Source organism: Crotalus tigris, unplaced genomic scaffold, assembly GCF_016545835.1.
Source record: "Crotalus tigris isolate CLP2741 ecotype Arizona unplaced genomic scaffold, ASM1654583v1 scf7180000018073.2002930, whole genome shotgun sequence".
Classification (NCBI taxonomy): Eukaryota; Metazoa; Chordata; class Lepidosauria; order Squamata; family Viperidae; genus Crotalus; species Crotalus tigris.
The window spans coordinates 1,054,381-1,080,001 of record NW_024096808.1 but is presented as its reverse complement, the minus strand read 5'-3'; the positions used below and the strand labels follow the sequence as shown (position 1 = coordinate 1,080,001).

Below are 25,621 nucleotides of genomic sequence, written 5' to 3'. Positions count from 1 at the left end.
AAAAATTGAAAATATTAATCTATAACTTTACTATGCTTAAATATATACTTATAGGCTTGCTTTGCAGCAAAAGGAAACTTAAACTCAGCCACACTAGCAAGACCAAGATTCATTCCTAACAATGGAACAATACTACCAGAAAAAAACTGATAATTTAAAGCCACAAGCCACAGCATAAAGATTTTCTCCAGAAATGTACAAACAGGAGTGGCCTTTGATGTCCACAGTACTGGTGTAGTTCAATGGCTAGAACCAATCAATGACAAAACACTAGAATACTGAAATAGTTACAATTTCTGGATGTTTCTGAAGGGCAGCATCACAATGAAGTTTACTGCAACAGTTTGAAATGTGACCATGCCATCAATCACATGCATAGGATTATGAAAGAAAGGCTACAACAAGGAAAACATTCTAAGCTGCAAAAATGCTTTCAATAGAATAGAATAGAATAGAATAGAATAGAATAGAATAGAATAGAATAGAATAGGAATGAGTTGGAAGGGACCTTGGAGGTCTTCTAGTCCAGGGCTTTTCAACCTTTTCACTGATTATACCACTTTTAGGATATGGCAATATTCGAGTACCACCTAACAAGGTGTCAAAAACTTGATGACAAAAAAAAAACCTGTTCAAAGTTGCAATTGCACTGAAATGACTTATGACCATTTTTCACACTTATGACCATTGCAGCATGCCCAGGGTCATGTGATTTATATTTGGATGCTTAGCAACTGATTCATATTTATGATGGTCACAATGACCCAGGGTCATGTGATCCCCTTTTGCAACCTTTTGACAAGCAAAGTCAATGGCCGGGCTGCTGGTAGCCAAGTGCTAAGGCGGGACTTCCCTCCCTCCCTCCCTCCTTCCTTCCCTGCCTCCCTCTTTCTCATGCCCACCTCCTTCTGAAGGAAGAATTTGAAACAACCCCCCCCATATTTTCTCTCTTCCATATATTCATCAAATAAGGAAAATCCTCCAGAGGCAGAAAATACAAACTGCTGAGTGAATTAGTTTAAAAAGGCACATTCTCTTTTAAGAATTAGCTACTGGCTAGAAAGGAAAGTTAAGGAGTGCAGCCGGCACTTAAGGAAGCCGGCTAAGGCAGCCTCCCCAAATGGCTCCATTCATAAGTAAAGGAATGCTACAGGCAAAATCCATTCAGGAGAAAAATACTTCAAAATCCCTTGCAGCAAAACTTACAGCTAACAATAGCAGAGCAATAGAAGCTAACAGGAGACATCAGCCATCAGCCAAATAGAAATTGCCAAGCACTCCTTAAGAACACAAAGCCCACATTGCACAAATCCCAGAACTTCAAAGTCACAAAAGCACATCAGAATCCTTCCACTCTCCATCTCCTTCCGTGCCTCACCTCCAGCCACTGCTGCCTTTTTTCATTCCTCTTGGAGGGCGACTCCTTCCCCACTACATTTCTTGCCCATTTGTTGCTGCCAGCACAGGTGGCTACCACAGCAGTTGTAGATCATCTCATGGCTGGCCTGCTTGATCTCCTCTCCCCCCACCCTCCTGCTCCTCGGTGCAGCTAGAGCTGACTCCACCTCCACCCAAGGCTGCTGCTTCCCCCCCCCCAAACTGCCTCCTTTTATAGCCTCTCCTGTCTCCGCCCCTTCCTCCTCCTTTCTCATGAGGGAGGGTGAGCCAGAAGTGAGCCTGGGGCCTTTGCCTTCCCCCAGCCACTCTGCAGCTCCAGAGGACTCTCTCACAGTAAGTCCTTGCCTGCTCTGGCTCTTTCCCTCCCCCACTACACTTGGCTAGGCAGGGCTGTGTACCACCTGCCACTCATTAATGTACCACAAGTGGTACGCGTACTACCGGTTGAAAAGCCCTGCTCTAGTCCAGCCCCCTGCTCAGGCAGGAAATCTTATACCATTTCAGACAAATGGTTATCCAATCTCTTCTTAAAAACTTCCAGTGTTGTAGCACTCACAACTTCTGGAAGCAGGCTCTTCCACTAGTTATTCTAACGGTCAGGAAATTTCTTCTCAGAAATAGGTTGTTTCTCTCTTTGATTAGTTTCCATCTATTGCTTCTTGTCCTGCCCTTTGGTGCTTTGGAGACTAGCTTGACTCCCTCTTCTTTGTGGAAATCCCCAAGATATTGGAACACTGCTATCCTGTCACCCCTCATCCTTCTCTTCATTAAACTAGACATATCCAATTCCAGCAACCGTTCTGGAACCCTCATCATCTTTGTTGCTGTTCTCTGCACTTGAGTCTCAACATCTTTTTTACATCGTGGTGACCAAAACTGAATGCAGTATTCCAAGTGTGGCCTTACCAAGGCATTATAAAGTGGTATTAACACTTCATGTGATCTTGATTCTATCCCTGTTAATGCAGCCTAGCACTGTGTTGGCTTTTTTGGCAGCTGCAGCACACTGTGGCTCATATTTAAATGATTTTCCACTAGGACTCCGAGGTCCCTCTCACAGTTACTACTATTGAGTGAGACAACACCTATACTATACCTGTGCATTTGGCTTTTCTTGCCTATGTAGAACTTTACTTTTTTCACCACTGAATTTCATTTTGTTAAATAGCACCCAATGTTCAAGTCTGTCAAGATCCTTCTGTATCTTAAGCCTATCTTCTGGAGTATTGGCTATTCCTACCAGCTTGGTGTCGTCTGAAATTTGATGAGTTCCCCATCTATCTCCTCATCCAAATCTTTGATGAAGAAGTTGAAGAATACTGGGCCTCAAAGAATACAATAAGATTTGTCTGGCATGATCTGTTTTTGACAAACCAATGTTGGCTTTTGGTAATGACTTTGTTTGCCTCTAGGTGTTCGCTGATTTGTTGCTTATCTTTTCCAGAATCTTCCCAGGTATTGAAGTGAGGCTGATAGGTCTGTAGTTTCCTAGATCCACTTTTTTTCCTTTTTTGAAGATGAGAACTACATCAGCTCTTTTTCAGTCCTCTGGTAGTTCCCTGGTGCTCCAGGATCTTTGAAAGATATAGTTCAGTGGTTCTGAGATCACATCTGCCGGTTCCTTCAGAACCTTGGAGTGTAATCCATCTGGTCCTGGTGATTTGACCTCATCTAGGGTTTCTTGGTTATGTCTCATACGTGGAGGTCCATTGATCCAGAAGCAGTATTAAACTCAAGCCTTAAAAAATGCAATGCATCTAACAGAGGCTAAAATCTAATCCCAAACATGTTTCCAATTACATCTTGCCTAAATTTCAGTGTGCTGTTTTTTTATCCACTGCTAGACCTGCCATTGAACAATCAGTGGGCAGATCTAGCACCGGATTAAAAAAAAAAAAAAAAAAAAGCACAGGTTTCAGAACTTTGATTCCCTGTCTAGTAGCTTAATCGGTAAGCAGAAAAATGAAAAAAGCTTCTTGAACAAAGGCCAGAGGTTTGGGTTTAAGCCAGTGTTTTTCAAATTTAACAACTTTAAAACACGTGGACTTCAACTCCCAGAATTCCTCAGCTGATACTGGCTTAAGTAACAAAGCCGCCTAGTTGCTAATGTGAATAAGCCACTACGCAACATCACTCAGTATACATGTGTGTCTTTTTGTATATATTACACAGGGCTTTTTTTTTTTTTTTTTTGTCATAGAATGCCCAGAACGGAGTTCTGGCACCTTTTTTTGGATGGAACCTTGTAGGGTAGGCAAGGCGGGTTATATGACATGTGTGAGTTCCGGCACCTTTTTTTTTTTTTTAACAAAAAAAAAAGCACTGATATTACATATCTTTTTTTTATTGCAATCCAACGCCATCACGTCCCCTGCACTAGGGTGGAAAAAGCTGCTTTACTATCAACCAAGTTTTTCAATCAAAAGCGGGTAACTTTTTAGCAAAATAAAACCCCGAAAGGGGGGAAAAAGGAGGGAAGAGTTCTGGTCTGACGCGGCAGGCATCCCGGCGGCGCCAAGCGCACGCCCCTTTCCTCCAAGCGAAGTCCCGTGGGCGCTTCCGCCGCGAAAACCGGCGCCGAGCCCGGCAGGTGGAGCGCCAGCGAAGCTCCGGCACTCCGCTCCAGCCACGGAGCCCTTCTTGCTCTCAAGGAAACCTCGGCAGCGGGAGGAGGGTCACGGCTCCGCCCGTAGCCAATCCGCGCCCGCGCTGCCAGTTAACCGAGGAGAATGGGCTGTAGTTTCGTGGAGTAGCAAAAGCTGCAAACAGTGTGGACCGCTCTCGGGGTGCAAGGATACAAGGCGCGTCCGGCCCATGCCTCCGCCAAAGGCGCCAGAAACAGAAGGCCGGGCCGGCAGCGAAGTTTCCTAACTCGCCTCTCCATCCCTGGCCGGCGTCTGTCTTCCGCGCAAGGCGAGCCCCCTGGACTTTCTCGGGCGGCAGGAACACGCTCCGACTATTGTTTGCGGGTCCTCTCCCCGCTTCCTCCGCCCGTCCCCCCCCCGCCCGCCCGCCCAATATGGCAAAGGTTCAGGTGAACAACGTCGTGGTGCTGGATAACCCCTCGCCTTTCTACAACCCCTTCCAGTTCGAAATCACCTTCGAGTGCATAGAGGACCTCTCCGAAGGTGAGTCCCGCAGAGCCTTCTTTCGCCTTCTCCCCGGCCGCCGCTAGCCTTTTCGGGCTTCCAGGCTTAAACTTTGCAAAGGCCTCGGCGGCGAGAGCGTCTCTCTCTCTCTCTCTGCCGGGGCTTCGCCGGGCGGGCGGGCTGCCTGGAGGAGGCGAGCCGGCAGCGCTGGGCTTCCCCCGTCGCGCGGCTTGGGGCGAGGCGCGAGCGCCGGCGAAAAGGGGAAGCCTCAAGTTGCTGGGAAGTTGCTCGGGCGCTGGGAGCAGCCATGTTGCCGCCGTCGTGGTGAGCAACTCGTCGGGCGCATACGCAAGAGGAGGGCTTAAGCGAGCTCCGCTCGCATGCTCGGAGCTGGACGCCGAGCCGGGAAAGGGCAAGGCAGGGCACGGCTCTGCCAGCAGTGGCCTAGCTTTAGGTGGCCTTGGATGCCCCTTAGCAGTCTGGAGCACGGTTTGCTTTTCTCGAGGGACTCGCAATTGCAAAGCGTGCAAGTACTTGTAGAAATAACCGTGGCGCTACTTTGCTTCCGTAACGCGTCTCGTTTGGACGAGCGCTTGGTTATTGGACCTTGCAGGTCGAGAGTAGTGAGCAATTCCAGTTTTCGCTCCCCTATTGAGCGAAACGAAATTACCGAGCGCCCTGTCAACTCAAGCTTTACAAACTGGGACTTAATAGGTGGGCAAAGAGCCCGTTGTCTTCTCTCATCCCCAGTGGGCAGAGGAGTTGGCGTTGGAGAAGGGTGCGGTAATTTGAAATTGAAAATGAAACTTCAATTAGCCACCCCATCCAATTATTTTCAGTAAGTGCCACTGATTTCAGCATTTGGTGGTTCGGGGCTTGATTTGATTAAAGCTAGGTTAGATTACGGTTTCTTATTTTTGTTTTCAAGTTTAAGAGTTCAAAGAGATGGCAGTTTGGAAGGGGTTTTGTTACTGTTGCGGGTGAGGTTTGTTTTTAAATAAAACCAACATTTTGAATGTTTTATTTAAAAGTATTTTTCTCTAATGTAGATTTGGAATGGAAAATCATTTATGTGGGCTCAGCAGAAAGTGAGGAATACGATCAAGTTTTAGATTCAGTTTTAGTAGGCCCAGTTCCTGCAGGAAGACACATGTTTGTATTTCAGGTAAGCACAATAATTGCTCCTCTAAATTGTTTTGGAGGTAAATAGGAGGCAGGAATATTGCTTAACGTCACTGAGTTAACACGTATATCAGGATAAAAGTATAATAATAATAGAAATAATAACTTTTTCATGACCAAATGTCACCAATTCATTGGTTAAATGTAACTGAAATTCTGAGTTGTCATTTATTGAAAGCAGTATCCAGACTTAAAGAGTTTAAGCTAAGGCTAGATAACCATCTTTACCTGATGTCTAATTTAAAACAATAAGCAATCCAGAGCAGAAATAATTGCTAAGGAAGAGAAGAGTCCATAAGTGGAGTAGGATGGATGTTTTTATAAATCACACTTAAAGAACAAATTCAAACCTGATATTTGGATGCAGTGGCCTAATCTGTACTGAGGCTTAATAATATCAAATTACTTGAAGTAACATTCTCAATTACGTTCAAACCTAGAGGAAAGTATTTATTTGAAGACAAGAAGCAATGGATGGAAATTAATTGAGAGAATCAACCTAGAACTAAGGAGAAATTTTCTGACAGAACAATTAAATCAGTGGAACGCAGAAGTTGTGGGTGTTTCATCACTGGAGGTTTTTAAGAGGAGATCGGACAACCATTTGTCTGGAATGGAATAGGATTTTTTGCTTGAGCAGGGGGTTGGACTAGATAACCTCCAAAGTCCCTTTCCAACTCTTACTCTGTTAAATATTTCTGTTAAGATAACCCTTTTGTCTGATCTCCAGAGGTGGGAGGATGGTAAATCTCCCAAAATGGGTTATTCCATTAAAAAAAAAGGTTTTACAACTAAGGTAGGTAAAGCTAAACCTCCCACTTGCTTTACCTTGCTCTGACCCTAAATGAGCCACTTCATTTATTGAACATGAGACGCAGGACAAGAGATAGTTCAAAAGTAGCCAAGTTATCAATGGATCTCAAATGAATCGGGGCTGCCTAGATTTTCTACAATTATATATACAGTATTTATATAATACCCCCCCCCAATACACAGATATGAAATTTAGTTGGAGTCAGTCTAGTTTGCAGAAGTTGCCTTTTGAGATAAGGGATTAAGGTAGTTAACTTCTTAATTAAATGGTCTGGTTGTTGACATATAAGTCTGCTTACTTGGTGGTGGTATTCAAAAAATTCCAAGGTAAAGGAAGGCTAGTAATACACTTAACTCTTTTACAAATTAACTTAATACCATCTGACCCCAGGAAATGAAATGATAGTGTTTGAAATCTAAATTATGTAACTTGATAATTAACCCTGTTTCCTTTTATTTTTTACTATAGGCAGATGCTCCTAATCCAGGACTTATTCCTGATGCAGATGCTGTAGGTGTAACAGTTGTCTTAATTACTTGCACTTACAGAGGTCAAGAATTTATCAGAGTTGGGTATTATGTAAACAATGAATATACTGAAACAGAATTGAGAGAAAACCCTCCAGTAAAACCAGACTTTTCTAAGGTAGGATATAATATATTGTGTAAATCCATCCAAATCCATTTTTTAAACTACACTGAACTAAAATAGAATTTGTCAACTTTGCTTAAAAATAAGCAACAGTTAATAGGCAAAAAATTAAGCAGTTCTTCATTATCTATTAGTGATAATGCTGAATTTTGTACCTCCGGGTTATTCCTTCCTCTAGGATGGGCTGAGGGAATGTTGGAAGAGGATAGCCCCTCCCCAAAATTTGCCCTAAGTCCCTCACATTATATTGTGTCAAAAAGAAAAGAACTACTTGAGAAAGTGTTCCTCCAAATTAGAGACTTACAAACTGTTCTAGGCACTGAGCATTCTGTAAGCTGAATTCATCATTCAGTGAGCATCAGGCAGTATCAGCACTCTGCATGGACCCTGAGCTAGCAGGGAAAAGGCAGACTGGTGGTGTACAGCTGTCAAGGGTGAGGCCCTTGTGTGCTGGTAGGGACTGAAATTAAGGTTCTAAATCCATTAGTCACAAATCCATCCTTGTTTAGTGTACAAGCGCACACCAGAGGGAAAGGTCATTGGTGTAAAGTAATCGAAAGAGAACATAAAGGGAACAAAGCTGCTGCACAGCTAGGAGATGAAGAGAGAGGAACAAGGGGCACCAGCCTTGTCTTATCTGCTCTTTAAAACTCTTCCAGATTTGTTTTAGGGGAAACCTAAATCAACATTGGGGTTTCCTGCAAGCAGACCTATGTGGCCCACTGTATATGTTCTGTGTGCAGAAGAAAGCTTTTTTTTCTTGCACTTTGTGCACTTGTAGTGTAAACCAACAAGGGTGGATTTGTGGCAAATGGATTTAGAATTTAATTCTGGTCCCAATTTACAGCTGCCAAACTTGAGCATATGCTGCTCAGAGAAATATCATTACTTCATCTTTAGTGTATAGGTAGCCCTCAACTTAATGACTTTAATAAGTTTAACAATGTTATGATGGTTAAAGTTAGATTTCAAGCCCTAGAACATAAATTACCTCTTGAGTTAATCTAGGAATGCATGTATATATGCATATGTTCCTTTATAAATATATCTTTAGTCTAGTGCAGGGGTGTCAAACTGCCGGCCCATGGGCTGGACGCGTCATCGGGAAACCATGCCCACCCCATTGCCGGTAACGGCGAAAAAGCTCCAATATGGTGCACGACGTCACGAGTTTGACATGTCTGGTCTAGTGGCTGCTTATTAATATTTTATAGCAGAAAGCAAGATAATGAAGTAAGTTTTAAGCCTGGCCATATGATTTCTGGATGGGCTTAAAGGGTCTTCATGGGGGGGGGTTTTGTTCTTTGTTCACAAAGTCTTTTACCTAGACTTTGTTGTAAATTTAGCATTTACTTTTCAGAACAAAAATATCCCAAATCTGTTTGTTACCTTCTTTGTTGAAAGGAAGAGTGTATTGGATGTACTATTTGGTATTACACAATGTAATATCTATAAGTGATCCTCACTTAGTGTCCACTAGTTCAGCATCTGTTTGAATTTACAGTGGCACCGAACAAGTGGTACTTAAGACCAGTCCGGTCATTGCAACGATTCCAAAGTGTCGTGATTGCCATTAGAGACCTTCTTTGCCAGCTTCTTACAAACAGTGTTAATGGGGAAGCTTGCAAGAGATCCCGCAAATGATTATGTGACATCCTTACCTAACTACCAATTGTAATTTAACAAGTTCCATTATAAAGTTCTTTCATCATTCATTGAACTTATATAGGGAATGTGAATTCCTACTGTGAAAAAAATGTTGACATGTTTATAAAATATAGATCTGAATCAGAAATTTAACCTTCAGTGAAAATATAAGGGGCACAAAGAGGGAGTTAGCATTGTCTTCAGAGCAAAAAAAGGAAATTGTTTCTCTGCTACCCACATTTGCACCAGTTGATTTACTATTTTATCCAAGAGCACAATGGAGAGAAATAAGCCAGTTTTGAATTGTCTCCTTTTTGATGTTTAAACAGCTGTATTATTATTTTTCTCAACTTCTTGACTTTTCCTTTCCTGGTTTATGTTGTGCTCATCATCCAATATGAAAGTAAGTCTTTTCTTATGAATCTAAATCTTATAAAACATTCATCTCTCTGTTTTCTAGCTCCAGAGGAATATTTTGGCATCTAATCCCAGAGTCACAAGATTCCATATTAACTGGGAGGACAACACTGAAAAACTGACAGATGCCGAGAGCAGTAATCCAAACCTCCAATCACTCCTTTCTACAGATGCCCTGCCTTCTGCCTCAAAAGGGTGGCCAACATCTGAAAACTCTCTAAACGTCATGTTGGAATCTCATATGGACTGCATGTGACCTTCTGCGCCATGTTATATGTTGAGCTCTAAACACACACAGTACACAGAACACAACCATCACGGAAACCTTTTTTTGGAATTACATATTAAACAAATGTGAAAATTGTTTAAAGAACACACACCCTGTAGAAAGTTTATAAGGAAAAATATTTGCGTGGATGTATAAATAAAATTATTTTTAAGTAACTCCCTGAGATTTTATTTAATCTAGTGTTAAAGCTTATTACCCATATGTATACAGATAGGCAAACGGGGAGGTAGGCAGGGATGACGGAAATTCACATGTTTTTAGTTATAAATTATAGATGGGCTTTAGTGAAGTCTATATAAACTTAGCTTGAATGAAATGATCTTTTTTATGCTTTAGAAGCTTTTGAGTGGCAGCTACTTGTAAAGTGTACAGATATTAACTTTGAAACTTTTTTAAGATTCATACAAGACCAGTCAAATGTAATGTTACTCTATCAGTGACAACAGTGTTATAAGCAGGGTGCCAAAGGGCTGTTGTCTGGGCAGAAGCTATTGCACACTTGTCAAAGTATGATGCCTACTGCAGGTGAAAGAAAATGTGTAACGTGTAGTAAAACTTCAAAGTCTGACAAGCTTTACGCTCCCAAGCAATGTTGGAAATGGCACAGCTGCTACTGGAATTGTATAGTACCTCAAACCAGAAATGGAGGATTTTAATTTCTTTAGTTAGCCATAATACTCCAGACTTTTTCCCTAATAAGGTGGCAAATACTGTTATAGGAATTTATGGTTTAAGAAACACAAGCCCCAAATCTTTATCAGTATAGTACAATTATCCATATGGGCGCTGTAACTATTGGCCTCTTCTCTCATTCAGGGCAGCTAAATGTAGCACATTATAAATTGATTATGCCCCCAAATGTCAAGGCAGCTTTGTTGTTGGCTCTTGGATGAAAGATGTACATATAGTTGATAGAATGTAGGGCTTGCAAAGAGCAAAGGTGTGAACATAAATCGGTGTGACTCCTCTAGATGATGCCATTCATATCTATGAGTAAGTATATTTGTGTGTGCATATATAGATACATTATTACATTGGTTGGTTGAGATTAGTGGTTAGCATACCAAATACTGTGCATGTCTGATTCTGTATGTGGACTGACAGGAGTATGGAGATGGGCAGATCTCGGGGGCTCACTTTCTGTCCTTTTTAACTTTTTACTGTTATCTAATATTCAGAAAAAGGTTGTAATGCATGTTATAAGTTTTCTAGATGAATACTCTCAGAGGTGACAAGGCCAAAGGAAAGTTAAGATCCAAAATGACTACCTTTAATTTGATATGAATTGCTGTATCTGAAGCTCAGGATTCAGAATGTATCATTGGGTCTGCCATACATCTCATGATTTTCCATGCAGCTCACTCTAGTATAAAGTTTAGCAATGTGAAAAAAGAAGTGCCATATAACTTCTCATGCCACTATCAGAATTCAGTGAGCAGCTACTAAAATTGATATACAAAGGTGGCTGTGCAAAGTACTTTACAGGTGATGGGAAGAGAATGAATTTTGGTTTTAATGTGGAAATAAGATTTAACGATTTAAGTAGGAATTTTAAAGATCTGAAAATGATATGAATGTGAATGAGCATTTTGAGTACATATATATATATATAAATTTCTTATCCATATGCATATCCGAACATTTTTCCTAAGACTCAAATATGGTTCTTGATCTAAGAATTTGGCAATAGAAAGCTGCCATAAAATAATTCCATTTTAAAAATAACTCCCATTGAAATTCTCCCTTAATGTCAGTTCTGGTGGCCATTATTGAAATATTGCCATTGTTAGTGGCTGCTAAATATTATTTCTATAGAATCTGTATCAGAAAAGTTAGTATCCCCTATAATATAAAGATGAAGCAGTAGGTGTGAATTTAAATGGACTCCAGAATATGGTAGAGGACAGGAAGACCTGGAGGAACGTTGTCCATGGGGTCGCGATGGGTCAGACACGACTTCGCAATTAACAACATAATATAAAGAAAAAAATTTGGGAAGAGGGAAGGAATATATCAATTGATTAATTCCTGAGCTGATTGTCAGGAATTACTGATTTAGTAATCAGCTCAAGAATTGGTCAGTTGACATCGTCAACTCTGAATGAAGTCCAGGCTAACATCAATTCTGACAGTTGCACATGCTATTATTCTGCAGGCATCTGTGGTGCTTACTGAACTAGGAGCTTGCATTCCTGGATAACCTCATAGGTTTATTCAGTTTCAATAGGTTTATCCTTTCAAATAACTACTGAGGTCTGCTAGTGAGCTTTAGGAGACATTTAGGATTTTGCATGACCCACTCCTAACACATTAGCGATTTAGACACTTTTAGCAATGTTTCTTTTGAAACATATCCTAAATTACACTGTCCCTTCCTGAGCCTCTTTTATTTTCAAGTAGCAGGATCTTTCCTTACTTTTTGGCACCAAGGAAGAACCACCAGCAACTATAAACCTAACTTTTGATCTATTTGTCCATATCTCTTAAGGTTACATTTTGGATACAAAGAGCCTTGCCTGCAAGGCAGCCAGCAATTCCTGCATTGGATTTCATTTCACCTTCATTCTTTGTTGTTCGACTATATGAAGACCATGCCCATTCCTCTAGAGGAAAATGGAGAATAGGGCTTAGCCATTTGTCCCAAAGGTGCTTTTTCAAGAGGCAACTGGACTTTGTTTTTTTTAAGATGTTTCACTTCTTCAGCTTTGAGGTCCAGTTGATGAAAGAGGACCTTTGGGACAATCATGACCTGGATGACTGAGAATCTCCATAGGCTTAGCACTTTTTCTGTTCACATGTTAACTATTAGATACTCCCAAGTGAGACTAACTTTCACAATAAAAATACCACCATTTACCTCTATTACAGCGGTTCTCAACCTATGGGTCGCGACCCCATTTGGGATCGATCGACTATTTCATGGGGGTTACCAAGCAAGGCTGTCCGCCATTTTTTTCCCCTTTTCCAGCTGGTGCCTTACCTCCCTTTGGCTGGGCCAGCCGGTGGTCGGCCTGGTCTGTCTCTGCCGCTTGCCAGCTACGCCTCGGCTGGCGCAGGGGGTGGCACCACGCATGTGTGGCGCTCCCGGGCAGGGAAAGTCCTCGACTTACGACCGGTTTAGTCCTCGACTTATGACCGGTTTAGTCCTCGACTTACGACCGGTTGGGGGTCGCGGCATTAAAAAGGTTGAGAACCACTGCTCTATTATCCCCAGATTATCCTTCCCCAATTCGAATATTGCTACTGTAGGAAAATGGAAGAGAATGGAAGGATTTCCATAATAGAACAGATCATTTAATGATGCTTATAAAATCTATTGGGAAGACTACCACCTGTGAGGTATAACTTCTGCTTTAGAACGAAATCAGGTTAGCATGTAGTCTAATTGTTTTGGAGCAGCAGTGCATTTCTAGTGCCTCCTAATTTCTGCTGCCTGAATTTTTTTTTCTTTTACTCTGGAGAACTTGCCCTTGGATATCTCTACCAGCATTCTGCTCCTGAGGCCTGATGGTGCTTTGATATGTTTCTCACGTTGTTTTTGTATTTGGGGTTTTTAAATACTACAGGTTAAAACATGTGAATACATTTATCAGAGAAAAACTGTGCCATTGTTACCTCGGGGTTGCTGAACTGGAAAATTGAAGGAAATGCAAAAAAAAAAAAAAAAGACTAAAATTCACGGGTTGCTCTCCCTTGCTTAGAAATGAAAGTTCTCTTCCTGAGCTATCAAATAGTGCTGTACTGATTATGCACAGACTCACTCCTTAGTTACAAGCTAACCTGAAGATGCATTATTGGAATAGGTACATCTGCCATGCATTACAATTCAAATATAATTCAAGGAGCATCCTTTGTCTAACATCTGCCTCCCCAAACATAAATCACTAAAATAGGAACGGTTTTCTTCTGCATGGGGAAAAAAACTGCCTAGAGCCGCACTTTTGCCTGCCATCAACACCGGCTTCTTTCTCTATCGTAGCATTTGCATCCAACCGCGGAATAAGAGATGACATATTAGATCACAGGAATATCTGGGAATGCTGAATGTGGAAAAAGCTGGGCAAGGATTTTGAAGATCTAGCAACAACATCTGGGTGATGGTAAAAAAAAAGAGGGGAGTTGTGAACCACCAGTGGGGGCATGAACCACCGCGGGAAGAAATGTGATCAGGGGCAACAACTATGGTTGTCAACAGCGAGACAAGCAGATTGCCAGAAAAACCTGTACTAGTGTCTCTGTGTACAATCTTCAGCAGAGCCTATGTATCAGTGGAGAATTTGGGCGCTTTGCCTCTTACCCTTTTTCTAAAAGTTGATATCTACCCAGCATTATTTACCTGCACTTGTAGATCCAATTCCTGCTGTAAGTACAGATCGTGGAGTAATCTTTGCTGCATATTTCAGAAATTGAGATTTACCAGTACCGGGGTCTCCAACCAGTAAAAGATGTGATTCACCTGGAGGTAGAGTAAAGATGCCCAAGTTTTCTACAGACCATATTTTAGAAGAAAATGGTATTGAAGAAATATAAAAAGCAGAAATTTAAGCTCATCTCTAATCATAGGGAAAGCATGCAGGTTTATTTAAAAGAGTCACGTTTTCTCCTTCATACTCAGATTGCTGCATGGCCTTACTGATCACTAATACATGCATTTTTAATTTAATTGTAATATAGGAAAAGGTAAATGTGAAACTGATCAAAAATGACATAATTGTCCATCATTTTGATATTTTGCAAAAACATTTACTGACAATCATTTCTAAATGGAAAGGTATAAAAATAAACAAAAGAGTTGACAAAAACCACTCTTACTTAGAACAGAACAGATTATCTTAATTTCCAAAAGGCCCTTCTGGGTATTCTACACTAATACAGAAATGATACCATTATTTCAAAGGTAGTTTTTAAATTTCAAAGGTTAACCATAAGACTCAGACATATAAACAAAACCCTTTGAAGATCATGCCCACAATCAAGAGTAAGATAATGTATCTTCTTGTAAGCATAAATTCAGGCATTCAACCTCAAAATAACAACTGGCTGAAAGTTTATCATAACCAATTTAAACACACTCTAGTGAGAGATTAAAAGGCTGTTCCTTGGAATACAGATGGTTGAAATTGATTAATATTTTCTGTTTGAATATTGAATATATTATTAACTTTAAACTAGTGATAAAAATGTATACTCTTACTCTTTAGCAGCTAAATATTCTAAAAGTTTTCAATCAAATGGGAAATAATATATTTAAAATTCAAATCCCTGTTGTGTACTTTCTGTGTTTCAGTTCTTTCTAACCTCTTGTATTTTTTAAAGATATCTGCGATGCATATCACAAGGTCATCATTCTTTTGTCAATTTAAGAAGAGAAACTTATGTACTAAGACATCACAAAGAGGAGTTTTTTTTTTAAGAGCTAAAGATACTTTGGATTTCATTATAAATGAAATTCAGACTGTGACATTAACTATACCTAAAATATTGTTCACATTAAACATACACTGTAGCACAACAATAACAATTTTTATGATATTTATGGCTATTAATTTCAAATGTAAAAATTTGGGTAAAGCAAGGTGCAATATTAAATAAGAAATGCAAAAAAGGGCAAAAAAGGAAGGAAACATGCATTGTGTGTGTGTGTGTGTGTGTGTATTCATTTTATAATAAAGCATATTTTAGTTCTAGAAATTGTAAAAGACATGTGTGGTTCATCTTTTTAATGTTGATTCTGTCCATAAGCATTATAATGTTGAGCTGTCTTTTGTATGCTTTGTAAAAACTATGAAATAGAATTCTTAACCTGTCTAGTTCTCCAAGAATGTACACAAAAAAGAAAAACTAATCTAATCTAAATTTAAAAATATTTTTCAGGTCAATATCTAACTAGTAGAGAGATGAAAAAAAGAGTTCTATTACAGTGTGGGAATAAGAGGGAAGAGAATATTGTATACCAACCTCTAACCCGGGTACCGGTACTATCTGTTCTCTGTACCCCTCCTGCAAGCACCATAGCTACAGCCAATTTCACAAGATATAATCCAAAAATCTGAGGACACAAGCTTGCTAAAATTTCATTCCTCCCTGCAAAGTATGAAAAGAGTAATAGATTAATATACTTTGATCTCTTTCCCTGACATATGTACAATCCCACCTATGCCTCTATTTATTATGCTGTCCTTGGTTTAAACTGAAAAATGATCAGTAAAGTCTCTTTTGACTTGATTTTCAGTGATCTTGCCAACTTTTTGAACATCCATATAATTTTCAAGGCAACAATGCCACTGTTTCCTTCTACAACAGTTTTTCATTGTTCTCAATCTATTCTAGACAATACTGTAAATCTGGGATGTCCCATTCAAGTACTAACCATGCCTAATTCATCTTAGCTTTTATATAGGTGGTGATGTTTTCTTAATTTTCATTTTGATTCAGTTATAGTAAAAATAAACTGCCTAGATCCAATGCTTTTTATTGGATAATTTGACAGAGATTAACAGGGTGAAAGTGTTTTTTTCTTTAGGTTAAACGTATTGATTGATTTATTGAATCATTATTTCCAGATTTTAGAATGACAACTCCCATTATTCCTAATCACATTTTACCTTAACTGCGTCTAATGAACTTGGTCCTAGCGAGGTGGGCAGCATAAAAGTTTAATAAATAAAATAACGAAAACTAGTTCAAAACATCTGGCAGACAAGACATTGGGTAAAGCTTTGATATTCTAAAAGGGTAGAATCAAAGATTCTAAGAAAGATTCCACAGATTATTATTGGTCCTTAAGAGTTCTATTCCAGGTGCAAAATTCTTACATCAACAAAAGCTTCCGTCCTTCATTTAATTGGAAAAAGGCACATAATGGAATAGGTGTCTCCAGTGAAATGAACTGGAACTTCTACAATAGCTCTACATGCAACTTAGGAAGATATATGGAATTCTGGGTGGGAGAAATAGTACATAAAAATGTATTGATCATATATACAAATACCAGCATCTGTCTTCTGGTTCTTTGATCATAACTATGAAAAAGCAATAAACAAGCCTATTTGCATTCTATCTGTGCTCAAGCTACCATATCAATTCCACAACAACCGTACAGGGTACGGCATCTTCCCCCAGTCTAAGGCATTCCAAGACTACAATTTCCATCATTGCTGGCCAGTACGACTAATAAAGGGAGCTGCAGTTCAATGAAACTATAGCATACTAAATTGGAGAAGGCTGCTGTTTGATGTCTATACATCAACCCAACCAGACATAGCATGGTTAAAATTTAAGATGTGATGCTTTAAGCTAGTTACCCACCATTCCTTTTGTTAAAAATAAAATAACCATTTTATTCTTTTTCCTCATTTAATTATTATTTATAAAACTCTCCATCCAATTTTACAGAGCAGGGAATACAATTTGATTATAAAGGATAAAATTGCATTTCAAAAGCAAGCTGTTGATACCATTTTTAAATTTTTTTTTTGCAAACCTGCTAAAGGGTCATTCTTATGTCTTTCCCAAAAATCTTTAAATTCTTTGCGAACGTCCTCATCAATTGTGATGCCCATAATTTGCTCATTGTTGACTTGAATGTAATTGGCCTTCAAAACAATCTCTACATCACAGCGGGAATCCTGGTGAAAAGGCTTCCATCTTTGCATCACTACTCCATAAACCGTAATGTCATCACCTGAGACAAAAACAAATAAACACCAAGAACTGCCATAAAAATTTGGCACACATTAGTATAGAAGTCTTGAGCGTTTGTAATGTACATGTCATGTTGTTTCATTGGCATTATAATTAAACTGATCTTACAACATGAAAAATACCATTGTCTTAAGTCAAAACATCAACTCATATAATTATTGGCATTTGGGAAAATAAAGTTTTCATTATGTCATGCTAAGCCCTGTGTTAATTTAGCACATTATTGTTTATTCTAACTGACTATAGTTTTCTGGATGATGTCCATCCCAGGATTCTAAAAGAGTTCAAAAACCTTTTGACTAAAAATGATAGGCTGCTCACCTTAAATGCTACTTCTCCCAAACAACAGGAATCCTTCCACAAGGGTTAGAAAAAAGGCCAGTGTAAAGGAGATGGAAAAAGAATTGAGGAAATTACAAAATAGTTACTCTGAAACCTGTTTGGATAAACTGAAGGAGTGTCTTTTCTTGCATATTCTTATCCATACCTTACTATCTTCTAATGAATCTCTCTACACCAAAGGAGGTGAAATAGATGTTTACAAGGCAGACAGTCTTTTCTGTGGTGGCACCATTTATGGAACATTCCCAGAGAATCTCAATGGGTCCCACATTAGCATACTACCATCAGTCTTTTAATTATATTTTAATTATTTATTAAGTCATAGATTTAGAGTTTGATGACCATCTTGCCTAGGTTGTGTAGTGTCTTTATTTTGTATTTTATTTTATTGGTTATGCTTTAACTCAAATTATATTTTCTCTATTTGTGTGTGCGTGTGCTTATTGTAAATCCAGAGAGCTCTGGCTATTGAACTGTTTAAAAAATTAACTGCAGGAAAATGTTAACAAGAAAGTAAGCACACAGAAGAATCTACTGTTCCCCCCCCCCACATTTGCATGCAATTAACAGTTTGTTGGCATTTAAAGCTATATGAAAACATAGAAAATAAAGACCGTTAAATGAGAACAATATTTTGAACACATGGGTCCAAATCCTATGGAAAGGTGTTAGTATAGAAGAGCGCATATTGCAATGCCTCTGTTATTGAAGAATAGTCTTTTGAGACTTGGAAATTTTAAATGCCAATCATCATACGATTTGATATTGAACTGAAACAATGGCATTTCATGTTGTACAATCAATAAAATTATAACCCCAACCAAACAACATGACATATACATTACTATTAAACAATAACTCATTTAAAATATTAATTTGAATTCTTTTTTAAGTATGAATGCCTAAAACAAAGGTATTTTCCAAAAGAATCTATCACAGAACTCACCAGATTTGCAACTGTCAACTAAATCATCTTCAAGGACCACCATCATAGAACGGGGAATATTTCCAACAGAAAGCCTTTGGACCTGAACAACATAAAACGTATTTATTTTATTGTAAGGTTAGCAAATACTTACAAGTTTCAAGGACTACCACTAAATTTATGTAAAGAAGCTATGGTCAACTAGAAATAACCTATGAGAAATCAACCTATGAGTACTCAGACATGCAAATGATTAGAAATCTGCTTTCATTTGATCTATATTTCCATCAGAGTCTATCTTATGTAAGTTTCTTCAGAAGCAGATTCCAATGTTAGTCTGTGACTGTAATAAAAATTGAACAATTGATTCAGAAGTAGATTGCCTTGCACTTTACACTCCAGTTAGAAGCTTCTTGAGAAAATAACCAAAATGGAACCCTTTCACCCTATACTCCCATAAATCTGCTCTAAAAGCTCCCCCCCCCAAATATATTTAAGGGATATAAGGAAATAGGAGAAGGGGAACAAAAAGAGCACTGGATGTGACTTTACACTTCCTATGAAACTTTTTTTACATAATGCAAAAGGTAATAGTGACATTACATTTCTACTATCATTTAACCAGCAAATCCCTCAAGATACCTATGGCCAACCAAATCTGTGAGAACATTTTATTTTTATAACCTGCTCTTGAATCTTGATCTCTTGATAGTCTTTGCATCTACTGGGAACACAGGATGTTCCAGAGAGACAAGTGAACTTTGAGGATGTGCAGCCTTCTTTCCCAGGGCAAGTCGATGGGCGGCAGAAAGCATAGTATTGTTCAAAGTCAGCCTTGACCACAAAGATGTGCTTGCATTTGTTACACATATAATCCCGCTCAAATTCCAGGACTTTCACTAGGCTGGTCCGAATAACAGTGCCAGTGATTGACAAAAAATGCCCTATATCACTAGTCTTTGGGATGTGTTCTCTAGTTAGTTCTGGGCACACAGGTAAACCTGATGAAACAACAAGCAAACAACAAAAAGAGATTATTTTATTGGCAGTTTTCACTAATACTTAATTTTGATTTAGCAACTTGGCATGATGAATTCTTGGTTCACACATTTCATTTAATTGTGGTTGGTCAAATATACTACCAGGGGACCAAGTACTTTTTTTTTTTTTGATAGCATGCTAAGGCTTAAATAATAATTTAAAACTAAAGAGGCTGGCTACACATAGCATGCTGAGCTAAAACCAAATTTGTATAATTTGTAAACTCAATGTCTAATCAGCAGTTGAAGAAATTTACTGATCATTTTTTAATGTGTCCCTTATTTAAGGATATATTTGTCAAAAATTACAGAAACATCACCTAACAATGTTGTAGTTTTCCTACCCAAAATTTCAGCAACATACATTAAAGAGACTCAGCATCAGAATGGAATTTGCTATCATAGGAAAACGATAGATACAATATATATTTTTAGTGGGTTAATTCATCTGAAATTACTTCATAAAACGTGAATTTTTAAAACAAACAAAAAAAAATCTTCCATCAGAACTGCTGCTCCTTTTTAAAGACTACCTTATATCTCTATGGATTCAAATGGATTATACTCTTTATAAAATTAACAAGGGAGTTTTGTTTCCCCACTATTTTGCCTGTAACAGCCTTCCCCCACCCCCATTAACTGGCTTAAACTATGTGACCATTTTAAAGTACAAGTTAATCAAGACCAAAAGAGATACAATGTTTCAAAGAACTATCAGACTTTCTTGTCAGAAAAAAGCATCAAACAAGCGTTCAGGATGTAGAAGTAAAATATCAGCAGAATGAATATTTCTATCTATCTATCTATCTATCTATCTATCTATCTATCTATCTATCTATCTATCTATCTATCTTGTTTAACAAATTGTAAGAGATATAAAGCCTGATTAGGAAAGAATTGACTGTTGTGAAAGGAAATTAAATATCTGAACTGAAACTGGAAAAAGAACATACCATCAATGGTACTTTAGTGGTGTGTGTGTGTATAAATATACATATACATACATACATTACACACACACACACACACACACACACAGAGAGAGAGAGAGAGAGAGAGAGAGAGAGAGAGAGAGAGAGAGAGAGAGAGAGAGAGAGAGAGAAAATTACCATTGATGGAAGGAAAGGAAGACAAAATCTGTGTGCACCAGGATACAAATTCCACAAACCACCACAAACCTCTTGTGGGAGGAATAGGAAAAAAGCCTCTAGATCAGGGGTCACCAGTCCCTGGTCCATGGACCAGCACTGGGCTATGGCATGCCAACAACCGGGCTGCATATATAAGCAAAGCCCCATCCGTGGGATGCAGGCAGCACACAAAACCACACCCCCTCCGGTCCGCAGAATAACCTCTCTCCACGTAACCAGTCCCTGGTGCCCAAAAGGTTGGGGAGATCTGCTCTAGATCCCTATTTTCAGGGGATCATGGGAACTGGTCAGTAGTTGTGTTCTTGGATTTGAATTCTATAAGCCAGTCTTTTCCTACTTAAAATTGTTCCTATTATCCTCAGCTACCAATACTAATTGGCAATAATGAAAGTTATTGTTCAAGTTTGGCAGGTGCAGGAAGACTATCTTAATCAAAAGCATAATCTTGTTATAAGAGAACTCTTACACTTGCTACATAATCCACAGAGACTTTTTACAAAGCTAACCAAGATTTGTATGTATCACAAGAAATACAATTTACCTGATATTCTGGCATGAAGATTCTGTTTAATGATGAATTCCTGAGATTGGGAAGCTGACTGACATGTTGTAGCTGCTCTACGCAGTGCATTATCAAAAATAGGAAGCACTTCATTAGGGAAGGCATTAAAATATTCACCAATTTCCATGTTGGTTTCAAAAAGTGTCAATGCATCAACAATAACTGGGTAATGGGCGTCATCATCTTTTTCCCTTAAAATCTGCAAGATGTCATTGTGGTGATATGCCAGAATATATGATTCAAATACTTGTCCAATCAGGTTTATTTGCTCTGTAGTTAAAACCATCATGAATCCTATAATTGGAAGAGATACAAGATAATATTAAACTAACTTAATTAAATTGTATTTCTAGCACATTGCATAACTTGCTTCATAATCATGTTTTAGCTCTTCTCCGAATCCTTGTTCTCTATTTTGCTTCCTTTCTTCACTTAAAAACTTTTTATTTTCTCCTGACCAGCACATTTCAGTGATAATATGTATTTATATGACTCACAAATTTGTCTCAGAATAGCTAACAAATGGAAAAGCTGTACAAATCTAATAATAATCAAAGATAAACATACTAGAGCAGCTGAGTAGTCAACTCATCTTGGGTTCAGTTGGCATATCAGTATTTCAAACTATGTTTATTTGTGTGTGGAAGGAGAAATACCCAGGCAGAACTTCATCTATCTTCTCAGTAGAACGGTGTTCTTCTCTTTAAAAAGGTGAATAGCTCCTGATGGTAGCCAATAAAAGGTCTTATAGTTTATCCTTCTTGCTGATTGGGGGAACTATGAATGAATTATTACTAATCATTACTAATAGCTGGATCTCCTGTAAAATTCTATGAAGCAATGTGATTCTATAAGAGAAATCTAGTCTGGAAAAGCTTCAGTTTTGAAAGCTCTTTTTACATTTCTTTCAAAGCATTGAACAGTTTCATAAGACACAGTACAACAGAGCAGTAACTCCACAGAGTAGGAAGAAAACATTTCTTGTAACAGGAAAAATATCAAAAAATTGGAAACAGTTTTAATTTGCAAATAAATATATGTAAAACAGTGAACAGAAAAATTGCCTCTTACTCCTCAAGAATTAGGCAAACACAGGATAGCTCCAAATGCTGCTTTTGGTGTGAGATTTCAATCGTATCATCATGACAGGATTCCTGAGCATTAAGTAGCCATAGAGCCACATTAATTATTGTACCACAATCATTTAGCCAACGGAGGCAGAAAAACAGATTGTTAGATTAACTGCAATTTCAGATCCACTTTTTATTTCTCTCTATCTCTGTTGTTTCCCTTTTCAATTATGGGATTACCAACTTTGTTTTATTTTTATTAAATGTACTCATCTTAGTGCTTTATAATTATCGATCAAACCAGCTACTTATATTATGCATGCATATTAAAAATCAAATAACGATTTTACAGGAGATCCAGCTATTAATAATAATTCTTTCGTAGTTCCCCCAATTCTGTTATTTCTCTTATCAAAAAGAAAAATTCAGCAAAGATAAATATAATACCTTTTCTTAGTCACCATCAGGAGCTATTCATTTGGAAGCACCCTTTTTCAAAGAGAAGAACACAGTACTTCTTTTTCTTTTTTTACTGTGACCCTGAGAAGATAGACGAAGTTCTGCCCTGGTATTGATCCTTCCATATATATTTAAAAACAAATAAAGAAAATCAAATAATTTTTCCAGGAAATCCAGAAAAGGAGATCTATCAAACTGGCTAGCTAAAGGAATGAATGAATGAATGAATGAATGAATAAATGAATGAACAAATAAATAAATAAATCTGTGATTAGTCCTGAATGCAGTAAAGTATGGCGCAACTAAATATATAAGAATTTAATCTAAACATTTCTAAAGGTAAGGCAGCATCATGTCTCAAAGATTTTTTGCTCCTCCCCAATAGTTCAATCTTCAGGTGAGTTTGGTCTGTGTGTACGGGTGCGGGTCTGTGTGCGTCCTACAGCTTAAGGCTGCAATTAGCCCAAGTGAGGCGTCGTTCCGTTCCTATCTAGCCTTCTTCTGAGCTCAAAGCCGTCTTCCCCCCCCCCCAACATCCCCCCCCCCGGACTTGGATTGTGGAACCCATTAGAGAACCAGTCATGAGAAAGTCATGAGGGCGGGACTGAAGGAGGGGCGGGCAAGGTCGGAGCGGCTCAATTAAGAGGCAGGCGAAGTCTGGCCCTCAAGTTTCACGCCGGTGGGCTACCGCTAACCCGGGGCGGCGAAAGAGAAATACGGAGCCGCGCTGCAAAGAGGAGCAGCGTGAACTCGCCGGCGCGCGGCTCTTCCCTCTCACGCCACGCGACTTACCATCCGCATCGCGAAGCTTACAGCTGGCGGGAAAAAAAAAACCCTCACCAGTCTGGCGGCAAAAAGGAGCGGAATCAGTCAGCAGGAGGAGGAACAGGAGGCGGGGTCGGCGAAGATTGGCACTTCTCCTCCGGCTCCGCCGCTGCATGACAGGCGAGGAAAGGGCGGGCGACTTGCCTTGGATTGCTGCAGCGCCGTCGATCGGTCTCGGATGACCCTGGGCGCGAGGGGTGCGGGTATGCGACGATTGGTGGCCAGGCCTCGTTGAGTAAATTAAGCCCTTCGAAGAGCGCCAGGCTTGACAGCTCTGTTCTCAAGTGGTAACTTATTTGACTGGGTTATAATAAACTGCTACTCCGTGAATAGGCGTGAGGTGGAGCAGGTTAGCTGCAGTATTGAACTCTAAAGTTGGAGAGTGGGAATCGAAGCCGATTGACAATGGGAAGCCACCGGAATTTTGCCGGGGGGGGGGGGGGAAGCAGAGCACTTTCTCTTGCAGACAGGAAATGAAAAAGCAGAAATAAATGGTGGCTGTTTTATTATTTCTGTACAGTAAAACTTGGTATAGGGGTTAAGGTAGCAAGCTAGCAACTGGGAGACCATGAGTTCTCATCTTTCCTTTGAGTCGCTCATTTTCAGCACTAGGAAAAAAGCAGGAAGGGGAAGCCACTCCTGAAATCTTGCCAAGGAAACTGCAGGGGCTTGTTCATGCAGTTGCCAGCAATCGCTGTCTAGATACACCAAAAGTCCATAGAGTGAAGAGAGCTTTGCGGTCAAGTGTCAAATTGATTAAGGCACAAGGGAAAAAAATGTGATATGAAGCGGGATGTCAGGATCCCTCTGGAACAGTGGTTCTCAATCTTTTTAATGCCGCGACCCCCAACTGGTCATAAGTCGAGGACTACTCAACCGGTCGTAAGTTGAGGACTACTCAACCGGTTGTAAGTCAAGGACTACTCAACTGGTGCAGCACCGTTTGCGGAATGGGACTTTTGGCGGGCTCAGCAGGGCAGAGACAGCCTGGACAATTCCTATTGGCTTTTGAAAGCCAATAGAATTAGACTCTATTCAAGAGAGTCTATTCTATTGGCTTTCAAAAGCCAATAAAATAAAAGGGAGTAGCACAGCTAAGGAAAAGGGGAAAAAAAATGGCGGACTGCATTGTTTGAAATGGTCGTTTGACCCCAAATGGGGTCCCGACCCACAGGTTGAGAACCACTGCTCTGGAAGATTAAGACTTGAATCCTGTTTTGGAAGAATGAGCAATGAACCTCACATTTTACTTTTTTGTTATCAACTGCCTTTAGGATTCCTACTGAGTTGGTATCAGTTAATAAACATACATGTGGCCTTAGAGTTAGAATAGTGAACTTTGAATCTCTCTCGGATTTTACATTGCTGTATATACTTTACTTGATTTAATTTATAAAATGAATTACTGGATTGTGCACTTAAAAACTGCATATTTTTGAAAAGAGACAGTTCAATGGAAAAATTAACTACAGGATGTAACCAACATTTCTTCATGGGAATCATGCCACTAACCAGGATTTCTTCGTGGAATCAAGTCAGTCAGAGAGTAATAGGCTCTTATGGAAGGGATTGGATGAATGCATGAACAAAAAACCTTGCATATCTTTTTAGCTCTTTTCTGTACCATTGAATGATGGTAATGGTAAACTTCCAGATAGGTTTATTGTCCTATATAATTACCCTTCTCATAAAAACTTCCAGATATACCCTACTTCTAATAGGTTTTTCCATTACAGTTGTATATCATTTAAAAGTCAACAATTACAAATGGAAAATGACATTTTCTGATCCCACTGGAAAATGTCAAGTAGTGTGATTGTACAGTAAGAAATATCTAGAGCAGTGATGGCGAAACTTTTAGAGACTGAGTGCCCAGAAGCTGGCCCCACCCCCGCTCCATCCCCTGCCCTGCCCCCCCACCTCCACCCCACCTGCCCACAGGACCACTCACTGCCTCCAGGGCCTGCCGCAGATCGCCCAGGCAGCCTAGTAGCGCTATGGCAGCCACAACCTCTGCCCGCACCCTGCAGCATCAACCACATGATGGAGTGTGAGG

The 25,621-nt window shown here is 39.4% G+C and overlaps 2 protein-coding genes across 6 annotated transcripts in view; one reads left to right on the top strand and one right to left on the bottom strand.

Annotated features, from left to right (window-relative positions):
* Positions 1–23,955, bottom strand: part of MCM9 (minichromosome maintenance 9 homologous recombination repair factor) — a 39,011-nt gene extending 15,056 nt beyond the window's left edge. The window contains exons 1-7 of one of the 4 annotated variants that reach the window (XM_039347435.1): positions 23,533–23,955; positions 21,191–21,505; positions 19,143–19,459; positions 18,480–18,561; positions 16,971–17,171; positions 15,446–15,571; positions 13,824–13,943 (exon numbers count right to left, since the gene is read on the bottom strand). In XM_039347435.1, coding sequence (XP_039203369.1) covers positions 13,824–13,943; positions 15,446–15,571; positions 16,971–17,171; positions 18,480–18,561; positions 19,143–19,459; positions 21,191–21,505; positions 23,533–23,680 — 1,309 coding nt within the window. In that variant the 5' untranslated portion in view covers positions 23,681–23,955. Of the gene's footprint in view, positions 1–13,823; positions 13,944–15,445; positions 15,572–16,970; positions 17,172–18,479; positions 18,562–19,142; positions 19,460–21,190; positions 21,506–22,728; positions 22,856–23,532 lie in introns of those variants that run through there. The other 3 variants (XM_039347433.1, XM_039347432.1, XM_039347434.1) reach the window with 3 other exon arrangements.
* ASF1A (anti-silencing function 1A histone chaperone) lies at positions 3,808–9,642 on the top strand. Of its 2 annotated transcripts, none has more exons than XM_039347436.1 (4): positions 3,808–4,526; positions 5,537–5,652; positions 6,952–7,128; positions 9,242–9,642. In XM_039347436.1, exons 1-4 carry the CDS (start codon positions 4,418–4,420, stop codon positions 9,452–9,454), a joined length of 615 nt encoding a protein of 204 aa, XP_039203370.1. In that variant the 5' UTR covers positions 3,808–4,417; the 3' UTR covers positions 9,455–9,642. The 2 variants fall into 2 exon arrangements, with proteins under 2 accessions (XP_039203370.1, XP_039203371.1); XM_039347437.1 differs by lacking the exon at positions 3,808–4,526 and adding an exon at positions 4,702–4,811.
* Positions 23,956–25,621: the final 1,666 nt, after the last annotated feature.

Coding starts and splice junctions, on each gene's coding strand:
- ASF1A (XM_039347436.1), top strand. CDS start 4,418: ATGGCAAAGGTTCAGGTGAACAACGTCGTGGTGCTGGATAACCCCTCG. Junction 4,527..5,536: donor CATAGAGGACCTCTCCGAAG/GTGAGTCCCGCA, acceptor TCTCTAATGTAG/ATTTGGAATGGAAAATCATT. Junction 7,129..9,241: donor TAAAACCAGACTTTTCTAAG/GTAGGATATAAT, acceptor TCTGTTTTCTAG/CTCCAGAGGAATATTTTGGC.